Source organism: Phacochoerus africanus, chromosome 9 (genome assembly GCF_016906955.1).
Source record: "Phacochoerus africanus isolate WHEZ1 chromosome 9, ROS_Pafr_v1, whole genome shotgun sequence".
Classification (NCBI taxonomy): Eukaryota; Metazoa; Chordata; class Mammalia; order Artiodactyla; family Suidae; genus Phacochoerus; species Phacochoerus africanus.
In genome coordinates, this window is record NC_062552.1 from 80519261 (window position 1) to 80532596 (window position 13336).

A 13336-nucleotide genomic window follows, 5' to 3' on the forward strand; every position below is an offset into this window, starting at 1 on the left:
TGGGCCTGTTTGGGTTCAACTTGTGTGGGGCCCTCTGTGCTTCCTGTATCTGGATATCAGTATGCTTTAGATTTGGAAAGTTTTCAGCCATAATTTCTTCAAATATATTTTCAATCCCCTTTTCTTTTTCTTCTTCTGGAATTCCTCTTATGTGTAGATTGGTCCACTTTATATTATCCCATAGGTCTCTTATATGGCTTTCATGGTTTTTTCATTTGGTTTTCTGTCTGCTGTCATGTTTGGGTGATTTCCATTATTCTATCTTCCCCATCACTAACTCATTCCCCTGCATCATTCATTCTGACCTTTATTACCTTTAGTTCAGTTTGTATCTCTGCAAATGAATTTTCTAGTTTTTCTTGCTCCTCCTTATATTTTCTAGTTCCTTTCTGAGGGAATCTGCATTACTGTTCATATCCTCTCTTAATTCCTTCAGTACTTTCAATGCCTCCCTTTTGAACTCAAAGCCTGTCAGACTGCAGAGGTCTCTTTCATTGTTGACTGCTTTAGGTGAGTTCTCCTATTGTTTTAACTGGGAATGCTTTTTGAGCTTCTTCATCTTGCTTGTGTGTGTGTGTGTGTGTGTGTGTGTGTTTTCCTGTGAATTTGGGGAAGTCAAACTGTAGTCTTGTAAGTCTATTTCTATGCAAGAATACCCCTTTGTATTTTTGGGGGGGGTTACTTTTTTTTTTTTGGTGTGGGAGTTTGCATCTTTGCTGTCTCTTTCTTTGGTGTGAGCAGTCTGTTATCCCCAGGATGCCCAGGATGTTTTCAGGGAGAAGGGGGCAATGGGTAGGGCCAGCACTCAGTGCCTGATCTTTGGGCTCTCAACAGAAGCAGAGACCTGCAGGAAGGTGGCACAGGTTACTCCTATTTGCAGGGCCCTGGGCAGTGGTAATGAGCTCTAGAAGGATCTGCAAGGTGACCAGAAAATTTGGCTGAAGCTGCAGCAGGGTGTGTGAGTTCCCAGGGGGTGAGAGCAATAAAGGCTTGTGTTTGATGGCTATGCCCTCCTCTGAGGTGACTGGAACCACAGGTGGTGGCTGTTCAGGGACCCCTAGTGGGAATGGGCCATGATCATCTCTAGCTTCTGTGATAACTGCGGAGGTTTGCCTCTGCCATCTTTAGGCCATGTATGAGGTGATCCGTCTTATGTCGCCCACATAGGAGGTGCTGCACAGGCTGTTCCTAGTTGTAGGATCCTGGAAAGTGACAGAGATCTGGCATATGGCTACTTCCCTGAACATTCAGCAGTGGTAGCAGCAGGGCTGGTGTGTTCACAAAGGTTCACAAGCAGCAATAGGCGATTCGGTCACAATGCCTTCCTCTATGATACCCTTGAGGTGAATAAGACTGTAAGGGGTGCCAGTTCACCAACCCCTAATGGTGTCTGGCCACTGCTACCTCTGGAGTCAGAGATAACTGCAGCAGTTTGCCCTCACCACCTGTAAATCATGCAAGAAGTGCCTGGTCCTGCTTAGCCCCCACAGGATGTGCTGAATAAGGTGCTCTTAGTTGCAGGTTCCTAAGAAGGGACAGTGATCAAGCATCTAGGTCCCTTCCAGAGTGTTTGGCAGTGGTAGCTGCAGTGCATGTGTGTTCCTGGGGGAGTGAGAGCAACATCAGGTGGTGTTCCATTGTAGTGTCCTTCTCTGTGATGCCTTCTGAAGTGGTTGGGGTGGCAAGTGATTTTTGTTCAGACATCCCTAGCTGTGGTAGGCCATGCTCACTTTGGGGGTCAGGGATAATTGCAGTGGTTTGCTCCTACCACCTGCAGGTCTGGTCCACCATAGACTTCCCACTGCTGGAGACACCAGGTCTATGGTAGGCTAGCAAGCAACTTCTGGTGGTGAGAAGCTGCACCTGAGAGGCACAATCTAGGGTGGGCAGCGTGGCTCCCTGCAGGGTGAGGGAACCTGGAGTGATGAGGATCAGTGCATGGCTTCCTACGGGTCAGGGCTGGGCTGGAGTGCTGCAGAGCAATGCATGGCTTCCTGCAGGGTGGGGCGAGCTGGCCCAGATTGATGCGGAGTGACTCAGAGCTTTCCCCAGGTCGGGTTGGGGTGGGGCCGGGAGCGCTGCAAAGTGTTAAGCAGCCTCTCTCTGGTTGGGACTCAGGACTCAGGACTCGGCCTGCAGGGTGGCTTCGCCACTTCCCACAGGGCAGGGTGCTGTGCTGTGGAGGCTCCACCCTCTGCGATCCTGCAGGGGCAAGCACTTGCACTTTGGGGCACTAGGAGTTTTCTATGGCAGTAGCCAGCCCCTTCTCCTCTCCCCTCCCCAGCAATGGCTCTTTATCTCTCCCCGTGTTCCCGGACCTTCTTCCATGTTCCCTCTGCCATGGATTTCCACTCCCCAGCCCTTAGTGTACTGCTTCCCCTGCCCACAGCACACTGCTCCCTTGACTCTTAGGCTGTCTCCACACCATCAACCCCAGCCTGCTCCAGGGACTGACCTCTGGAGTCTAAGTCTTAGCACCCAGCCCCCACCCAAGCTTCTCAGGCTGTGGTGTGTGTGCCAGTGGTTAAGATGATCTGTGCTTCTCTCACTCTGCTTTTTGGTTCTCAGACCTGCTGCTGCACTTCCCTCGGCCTCTTGGAGATCCCTCTGACCCCGCTGAACTTTCCATCAGTTAGGTGGCTTCCCAGGGTGTAAGCTGCCTTTCTCCTTCACAGCTTCTTCTCAGGAATGCTGGTCCCATCCTGATTCCTTTTCTCTCTCTCTTTTTGTTCTACCCAGTTATGTCAATAGTTTCTTGCCCTTTTTTGAGGTTTAAGTTCTTCTGCCAGCATTCAGTTGATGTCCTGTGTGAGTCGTTTTACATGTAGATGTGTGTTTTTGATGTGTTTGTGGGAGAGGGTGAGCGTGTCCTCTTACTGTTCTGTCATCTTGCCTCCTTCCTCTTTTTTTGCTGCTTAGGGCCACATTTGGCAGAATATGGAGTTTCCCAAGCTATGGTTGAACTGGAGCTACAGCTGCTGCCCTACACCACAGCCAGAAGGCAACACAGGATCCAATCTATCGTCAGTGACCTAAACCACAAGCTCATGGCAATGCCAGGGGTCCCCTGACCCACTGAGCTAAGTCCAGGGATCAAAGCCACAATCCTCACACAGGAACTCCTGGCAGTTTCTAAAAGACCTACGCTCACCACATGATCCAGTAATTCCACTGCAAATATATACATAAGAGAAAGTCCAAAGAAATGTACAAAAATGTTTGCAGCAGATTTGTAAATAACACATCCACCCTTTAGTGGTTACGTTATTTTCTCAAGAACATCTAAGCTACAAATGTGTGAAATAATAAGTATGTGAAGTTGTCAATTCAGAGACAACAATAACAAGGTAGTTTTTGATACTACTGATTAGGTTTTTTACTGAAATCCTAACACAATTTGACAAAATGGTTGTATAGGGTATTTGTTGATGTAATAAACAGAGGCAGTCAAATGTGAGAAATAAGAAATTAGTCAACTGCTGTTTGACATGGAAGAGATCATATAAACAATAGCAAATCTTTTTCATTTTAATCATGAATTATTTTGGAACAATGCAAGTTTCAGCAGAGCTTGCAAATCCAAGAGGAACTAATTATAGAGGAAAACAGAAAGGTATCGGAAGGATGTGACTCTTAGGAATAAGTTATTTGCAGTGTTTGTAATTAAATTTGTGCTTATCTCTTGACCTTTATTCAGATGATTGGATTAAAGAGATGCTTATGACCATGAAAATTTAAGAGAGATTTTCTATGATATAGTGAAATATAATACAATTAATCATATCTGTTATGTTTCTAAATTCTTATTTTGGGCCTTTGAAAACTCTATATTATCAACATTTTAAATAGACTCTCAGTTTTTATATTCATAACTGCACATGGAAATGTGGATATATTGTTTGGTTGGTAATGATTCTCTCACTAATGAGAGAGTCAGAATAATCTAGCTTGACTGAAAAACGCATAGCCTTTTAATTGCTGAGGGACTTCATTTATAAAATGAAAAGTTTTCCCAAATTTATTGAGACATTTTTCATGTTGTCTTACACAATTTCAAAATAAAAGGGGTTTCTCCATTATTGGAACTTGGAGCATACAAAAACAAGACTGAAAAAAATGTAAGCAAGTGAAAAAATCCTAGAAGAGTCTCAGTGATTTTCAGTCACAACTTCCAAAGCAAGCAAAAGGTATAAAGAACAATTAAATATATTTTTATGCTTGAATTAAATAACATATATATTTTAACTATGCCAATTTCAAATGCAAAATATTGATTACAGAATATTTGTGATATACCAAGATATATAGAAAGATATACTCAGATGTCTAATTCTACTATCCAAAGTAAATCAATAAAACCTTGATTTGTATGGCCTGAAGCTACATTTTATTGAAATTAAACTTTTTCTACATGATTAAATATCATTTTTATATTTTCTTAAGCATTTTGTATTTCACCTGGTTTTATTTTATATAGGGCTCTTGAAATTATCCTCAAGTTATCTACAGGTTATTTTTTAAAATTTCTTTATGACTGTATGTAAAATAAATGATTCTCTGATTTGAAGGTTTTGGTAGCTAAATGCCAACTACATTTTCGAGAGCATGTATACAGGGCTAGAATCTAATTAAATATATAGAATTTGAACTTATAAAATTAGAATCTGCATTGAGCTCTATAAGCTCAGAGTTAGGCACTCATTAGAGTTTAGTGCTTTCATTGTTCTCTGAGATTTGTATGAAATTTATATACATGTGTGTATAATTTTTCATTGAAATGTTATAATTTCAAATTTAACTACATTTAAAAATGTAATCATACATTTTTCCATATCAGTACATTTAGATTTCCATGTTTAAATCTTTCTATTAATGAAGGGGTTTTAATTGAGCTTTCCAATTTTGGGTTACTAAAGACAATTTTCACATGAGCACTCCTGATAATTTTTTGGGGGGGAAAACTTAGGGTATAAATCCCAGAATTGAAGGCTCTCCATTCAAACTGTTGCAAGACTTTTAGACCTAAGATACAATGCCAAGTTCCACCCCCACCAAAAAAAAGTGCCAATATCAAAAGGTAGGATATGAGAATTCTTAAACACCATCTCACACTCTGACCAAAACTGATTTTTTAATGTAATAGATAAAATTATGTATTGTGCTATTTTAATTTGCATTTAAACAAGTATCAGTAAGGTTGAGCACATTTGTTTTTGTTTAAAGATATTCGCAGTTCTACCTCTATGATCTGCCAATCCATATGCTTTTCCCCACTTTTCCATTGTTTCTTTAATCTTTTCTTACCAATCAGAGATAACTACTCTTTGCTTAACTTGTTTGAAAATATATTCTCATTTCTTTTTTTCTATTCTCTTTTCTTTTTTTAGTTATTTCCCCAATACCCTTTTTTTCTACTGTACAGCATGGTGACCAAGTTACACATACATATATACATTCTTTTTTCTCACATTATCATGCTCCATCATTCATAAGTGACTAGATATAGTTCCTAGTGCTCCAAGCAGGATCTCATTTATTCACTGCTTTTATTTTTTTTACTTTCATAAAGTCAAATCTGTTAGTCTTTATCTTCATGGTTCTAGTTTTTACATTATGCATAAAATGTTTTTATGGGTTACATTATGTTAAAATATATGGACCTATGTTTGCTTTTACTGATTTCATAGTTTTATTTTTACAAATGTAAATCTTTTACAAGTCTCTGAAATTGATTTTCAAATGAGAAGTGAGGTTGGAAATCTGATCTCCCCATCCACAACTGCTAATTATTTGTCCCATTATCATTTACTGAGTATTTTCCTTACTGATCCAAAAATCTATCTGTATCATATACTACATTTACATATGTGTTTGTGTCTAAATCTAGACAATACAGTTCACCTTTGAACATTGCAGCTTAGGGGCAATGACCTTCCACACTAATGGAAAATCCATGCATAACTTATAATTGGCCCTTTATATCCCACATTCCTGGATTTAACCAGCCAATTTTGTAGTACTATAGCCTTTACTATTGAAAAAAAAATTCCACATATAAATGGACATTTACAGTTCAAACTCCTGTTGTTCAAGGTTTGACTACACTTTCTGTTGAATTTTGCTGTCTCATTCTTCTTGCTCTGGGTCCTCATTCTCTGAAAGGCTGTAACTGTATGATGTTGTGCTATAAGTAGTGCATGAAGGCAAACACAGTGTTTCAAGGCAGAGTCACATGTCAAAAAGGCATGCTTTAGTGGAAAACTTCTAAGTAAAAATTTATCAAAGTTCCTTCTCTCATTATCTCATGGGAAGACTAGGTTATATTTCTGTGTGCAGCTTTGTACTGTGTTCTAGGAGAGTCATCTCACCTGCTATTCAGTCTACTTTATAACCAAACAAAACTAAGAATAAGCTGGAAAAGAAAATTAAAATATCAAATCTTGGGAGCCAAGCAATATGAATATTGAAGCTGGCATTTTGGGAGAACATGATAAAGTCAACTGCTAGTATTTATTGATATTGTGGAATTCTGACAACAGGAAGAGCCTCTTTCCCAATGAAAAGCCACCAGCACCAGCTAACTTATTACTGAACAGCCCTCCTGACTCACAGGTAAACAGCTTTTTGTCTCTCCACAAAAGTGCTTTATTATGTTATTTGCTGCTATTATTTCTTTTTTTAAATTGATATTTCCCCAACACAATTTTTTTTTCCACTGTACAGCATGGTGACCCAGTTACATATACATGTATACATAATTTTTTCTCCAATTATCATGCTCCATCATAAGTGTCTACACATAGTTCTCAGTGCTACACAGAAGGATCTCATTGTTAATCCATTCCAAAAGCAATAGTTTGCATCCCTTAACCCCAAGCCCCCAATCCCTTGCACTCCCTCCCCCTCCCCCCCAGGCAACCACAAGTCTATTCTCCAAGTCCATGATTTTCTTTTCTGTGGAAAGGTTCTTTTGTGCTGTATATTAAGATGCCAGATACAAGTGATATCATATGGTATTTGTATTTCTCTGACTCACTTCCCTCAATATGAGAGTCTCTAGTTATACCCACACTGCTGCAAATGGCATTATTTCATTATTTTTTATGGTTGAGTAGTATTCCATTGTGTTATATATACCACATCTTCTTAATCCAATTGTCTGTCGATGGACATTTGAGTTGCTTCTGTGTGTTGGCTACTGTGAATAGAGCTGCAATGAACATGCGAGTGCATATGTCTTTTTTAAGGAAAGTTTTGTCCGGATAAATGCCCAAGAGTGGGAATTCTGGATCATACGGTAGTTCTATGTATAATTTTCTAAGGTACCTCCATATTGTTCTCCATAGTGGTTATACCAGCTTACATTCCCACCAACAATGCAGGAGGGTTCCCTTTTCTCCACACCCCCTCCAGCACTTGTTATTTGTGGACTTACTAGTGATGACCATTCTGACTGGTGTGAGGTGGTATCTCATGGTAGTTTTGATTTGCATTTCTCTAATAATCAGGGAAGTTTAGCATCTCTTCATGTGCTTGTTGGCCATCTGTGTATCTTCCTTGGAGAAATGTTTATTCAGGTCCTTTGCCCATCTTTCAATTGGGTTGTTGGCTTTTTTGTGGTTGAGTTGTACAAGTTGTTTGTATATTTTAGAGATTAAGCCCTCGTCCATTGCATCATTTGAAACTATTTTGTCCCATTCTGTAAGTTGTATTTTTGTTTTCTTTTTGGTTTCCTTTGCTGTGCAAAAGATTTTCAGTTTGATTGTCACTGTATGCAGATGACATGATACTATTTATAGAAAACCCTAAGGACTCAACCCCAAAACTACTTGAACTGATCAACAAATTCAGCAAAGTAGCAGGATATAAGATTAACATTCAGAAATCAGTCACATTTCTGTATACTAACAATGAAACTTTAGAAAAGGAATATAGAAATAAAATACCTTTTAAAATTGCACCCCCAAAAAATCAAATACCTGGGAATACACCTGACCAAGGAGGTGAAAGACTTATATGCTGAGAACTATAAAACATTAATCAATGACACTAAAGGAGATGTAAAGAAATAGAAAGATATTCCTTGCTCCTGGGTTGGAAAAAGTAATATTGTAAAAATGGCCATACTACCCAAAGCTATCTACAGATTCAATGCAATCCCTATCAAATTACCCAGGACAGTTTTCACAGAACTAGAGCAAACAATCCAAAAATGTATATGGGACCACAAAAGACCCAGAATTACCAAAGCAATCCTGAGAAACAAAAACCAAGCAGGAGGCATAACTCAACCAGACCTCAAGCAATATTACAAAGCCACAGTCATCAAGATAGTGTGGTACTGGTGCCAAAACAGACACACAGACCAATGGAACAGAATAGAGGACCCAGAAATAAACCCAGACACCTACAGTCACTTAATCTTTGACAAGGGATGCAAGAACATAAAATGGATAAAAGACAGTCTATTCAGCAGAATTGCTGGGAAACCTGGACAACTATATGCAAATCAATGAAACTAGAACACACCCTCACACCATGCATGAAAATAAACTCAAAATGGCTGAAAGACTTAAATATAAGACAAGACACCATCAAACTCCTGGAAGAGAATATAGGAAAAACATTCTCTGACATCAATCTTACAAATGTTTTCTCAGGTCAGTCTCCCAAAGCATTAGAAATAAAAGCAAAAATAAACCATGGGACCTAATCAAACTGCTATTATTTCTGATATTTCATTGGTTTAATTTTTATATCCTTGGGCCCTAATCAAGCTATTTTATGACTTTATGATAAGTCTTTGTAAATTGATATAAATCTTCTAGCTTTGTTCTTCAAAATTGCCTTGGCCCATTTTGGTCTTTTGTATTTCAGACTATATTTTAAATTCAACCTGTCAATTTTCAAAAAATGCTGCTTGGAATCAGATTGGGAGTATGTTGAATATATATACATGAACTTAAAGATAATTGGCATGTTTACAATTTGTGAATGTAATATCTCTTCATTTGTCAGATGCTGATTTTGTTTTCCTTTTAAAATTATGATATTTGCAAACCTATTTAATATTGTTACTTATATAAAGTGATCTTCTAATATTGCAACATTTTTGCATTCTTGCAATAAAATATATTCTGTTAGAATGAGAGCTAAAAAAATAAAATTTGTGAGGAAGCAGTAGTATAAATTTATACAACCTTTTATTGAGAATTTTGCATTATTTAATTATTTGAAAATGACTAGTGATTCTACTTCTAGCAGTATAATCTTGAAAAAGTCACATGTAGATAGATATGTACATGTATACTGAACCATTTTTAAAATAGCAATTCACTTATATCTGGGATATAACATATGGCACAAAGGAAGCTTTCCACAGAAAAGAAAACCATGGACTTGGAGAATAAATTTGTGGTTGCCAAGGGGGAAAGGGAGGGAGTGGGAGGGACTGGGAGCTTGGGGTAAATAGATGCTGAAGTTTGCCTTCGGGATGGATTAGCCATGGGATCCTGCTGTGTAACACTGGGAACTCTGTCTAGTCACTTATGATGGAACATGTAATGTGAGAAAAAAGAATATATACATGTAAGTGTAACTGGGTCACCATAATGTATAGTAGAAAAATGTATATATATAAATAATTAAAAAATAGCAATTCATCAGTAAAAACAAAATTCTGCTCATAGAAAATTGTTATGACTGGATATCACTTATTTTTAAAAGTCACATACAAATTAACAATATGATAAGTGAACTTTACTTCTACCAGGAATTTTATTTTCTTTAAATATTATGAAGCAAAATGACAAGAATACAAGCACTTATCACAGAAATGTGAAGACCTTTATTATTTTTGTACTTCTCTGAATTCTTAAAACATTTCAAAATATTTTTAAACTACATTACATTTATTTTTATTAAGTCTTCAGTCAGATATAAAGTCTTTTGTATTTTCTCCTTTTTTTTTTTTGGTCTCACTTGGAAAACAATGTATTGTGTTACTATCTCTTTTTAAGCATCAGCTACATCTTCCTTGTTATCTTGTTTCAAAATTTCTGGCTAGCATTTTTCATTTGTAAATGCAGTCTACAGAAGTCTGCTTTACACACCTAGAACAACATGGAATGTTCCCTGTAGATCCCCGTTTGTTTATTCAGGACCTGTAAGCCAGCAGCAAGCATCCACTTAGGCTGTCTCTGAGCATGTGCCTCCCAATCTACTAAATCCATAGGTCCAGAAGAAAATCAGAGCCCCTGGGAGAAGACTCAAATTGTTGGAACCTTCTTCCACATCAGGAAAAAAATAAGGTGAGGAGTCATCTCAATTTGGCCAGCCATAGATATGTGTCTCAAAGACTCATAATGTTCCTTGTCTCTGTTCCTCTGACTTTCAGTAGTAACTTCAGAACTGGCTCCTAGATTGTCAGTGCCCTATATTCCATCTACTCCATTTCCTTTTTCTTGGTTCTGCTTCTAATTAGAAAACGATGTGACATGCTTTCATTTACATGACCCTTACTATTATTATGCAGGGAGAAATAGATTTCAAGGTGGAAAGGTCCCCTTTTTTGCCTATGGAGAACCAATAAATCTATTTCTCAAATTCTAAAAAGGTGGCAAGGAAATCCCTTACTCTATCACCAACTGAGATAATCACTTTTCTTAAGATGAGTCCAGATATGAGTTACATATTGACAGCTTCAATCTTCTTCAAACACCTTGGTTTATGACAGGTATTCCTCATGATCTCTTCTAAGAAAATCATGTCTGTCATTCTACAAAAAATTTGGATTCTGTGTTGTTTAAAATTTTTGATTATTTTGCACATTTCAGTGGATTTTAGAAAGCAAAGTTAAATGAATGTGTATTTTATCGCTCAACTTTAAATAACAGACTTTAATCTATTTTGATTTTGTTTTAGGTAGCATATATCAACAGCCAAACAAATGGAAAAGCAAAATCACTCCATAGTGTCTGAGTTTATTTTGCTGGGACTCACGGAGCTTCATGAGTTACAGATTTTCTTTTTCTCATTCTTTTCTATTATCTACATAGCCATTTTATTAGGTAACCTCATTATTATCTTGGTAGTGAAACTGGACCCTCATTTAAATTCTCCCATGTACTTCCTACTGGCCAACCTCTCCTTCATTGACATGGCTCTGGCCTCCTTTGCAACTCCTAAAATGATCAGTGACTTAATGAGTGAAAATAAGGCCATTTCCTATGAAGGCTGCATGGCCCAGATGTTTTTCCTTCACCTCTTTGGTGGAAGTGAGATGATGTTACTTGTAGCCATGGCAATTGATAGATTAATTGCCATATGCAAACCCCTCAATTACAAAACCATTATGAGCCATCGTGTTTGCCTCAGACTTGCACTCTTCTCCTGGACCACTGGTTTTGCGCACACTATTAGCCAAATGGTTTTCACAGTGACTTTACCGTTCTGCGGCCCCAATGTTGTGGATAGTTTTTTTTGTGATCTGCCTCAGGTGATCCAACTGGCCTGCACTGACACTTACACTTTGGAACTATTAGTCACTACATTCAGTGGACTACTCTCTTTGTTCTGTTTCATCTTTCTGTTCATCTCCTATAGCATCATCCTGATTACTGTCTGGCATCACTCCTCCAGTGGGTATTCCAAAGCGATGTCTACTCTTTCAGCTCATATTACTGTGGTGGTACTATTTTTTGGACCTTGCATCTTTATCTACATATGGCCATTCAGCTGTGTCTCTATAGATAAGATCCTTTCTGTGTTTTATACAATTTTTACTCCTCTTTTAAATCCAATCATCTACTCATTTAGGAATAAAGATATGAAGAAAGCAATAATAAAAATAAAGACCAGGCACGTGAGTTGCAGATCAACCTTTTAACTAAAATATTGCTATCATCAAAGGCATCATCATTGTCGCCATTATTGTAATCATCCAAAGACACAGGTATAAGATTTTATACCAAACATAAGTCACATTTTGGGAAATAATAATCTTTCCCTACCAAGCCTATATACAATAAAACATTCCTAATTGTGCATCTAAGTGCAGACCATTCCAATATATCATCATTCATTTATGTTGTAATTTTAAGTTTTTCTAGAAACTAAATTAGATTATAAAATACTGCTTATTGAGTTCTAAGCACCTCTGAGGCACTTCACATGCATTTTCTCTTAACTTCACAACAATGAAAATGGAGAATATTATTTATATATTATCCACCGAAAACTGAGCATTATAAAATTTAACAAACTTGTCACAGAAATGTAAATACTAGACTTAGATCCGATGTCTAATTAAAAATATGTTGAATCTAAATTTTATTAGCATTCATAATTGTTGTTTCCTGTCCCTTCCTTTACATAGTCATAGTTCTCAAGAAATAAATCTTTCCAACAAAAGAATAAATCAATTTTCCATTGATCTGAAAGTAAAATTGCACCAGACATTTCAATCTCCTTGTGCCCCTGATTCAATAGAAAAGAGCTTATGAGCAGCTAAGGAGATTGATCCCAGGCATCAAGGTATACTAGGACTGCTGTTACACAATGGGGTTGGAAGGATCATGTCTGAAGTCCAAGTGATTCTCTATGATGCCTCACAGTATTTGCATATCAAGTTGTAAACGTGTAAAAATTTACATAGCCTAGTAAAAATTAAAATTTGATTTACTCCACCAAGTAAAGAATCACCATCATCAGAGGTCTTGGATGAAGACAAAAGAAGAATGTAATTGATAGTAAAAGAAGGCAGCCATAAATAAATATTCCAATAGTTTTCCATTAGTAGAACAATGATTATAGAAACTGAAGAATGTCTTTTTCATAAAGTGTTTATGGTAATCGTGTATGCCTAGTATTTGCTAACAAATTTCAAATTAATTTATTTTCTTTATCAAGATGTTAATTTACTATTTAGTCTCTGGATTATGGAATATTCATGTGGGATTATGACTAAATTAGAAAAAATACCAGTACCACACTGAGAGGGATAACCTATGGGAAAATTTACGTTTCCATTTCCATATATGTATACAGGATAAATGAATCTTTAGGCTGAAACAATTGTCATTCTGTGGAAGTTTAAATAAAGGTCAAATGCTATGTCTATTACATAGCATTTGACCTTTATTTGTTTGCTGAGCCACCAAACAAAAGGATGGTTTGAATGTTTGTTGACTTTCAGCCCCACATGAGCTCTTCTATAGTTTCCTCTCTATAGTAGAGAACTGCAAGCCTGAAAATAACATTTGGTAAATTCTCTTGCAAACTTATCTCTATCTGGGTCTATCAGCAGAAGACATTAATATGATATTGAAAAAGACAA

General features: G+C 37.4%; 1 protein-coding gene across 1 annotated transcript; it reads left to right on the plus strand.

Moving 5' to 3' along the window:
* The first annotated feature begins 10948 nt into the window (after positions 1-10948).
* On the plus strand, positions 10949-11887 carry LOC125136005 (olfactory receptor 4K13-like). The gene has a single exon (XM_047796591.1). It carries the CDS (start codon positions 10949-10951, stop codon positions 11885-11887), a length of 939 nt encoding a protein of 312 aa, XP_047652547.1.
* The last annotated feature ends 1449 nt before the right edge of the window (positions 11888-13336 follow it).

What these genes read in the sequence shown, in the direction of transcription:
- LOC125136005 (XM_047796591.1), top strand. Translation starts at nt 10,949, where the DNA reads ATGGAAAAGCAAAATCACTCCATAGTGTCTGAGTTTATTTTGCTGGGA.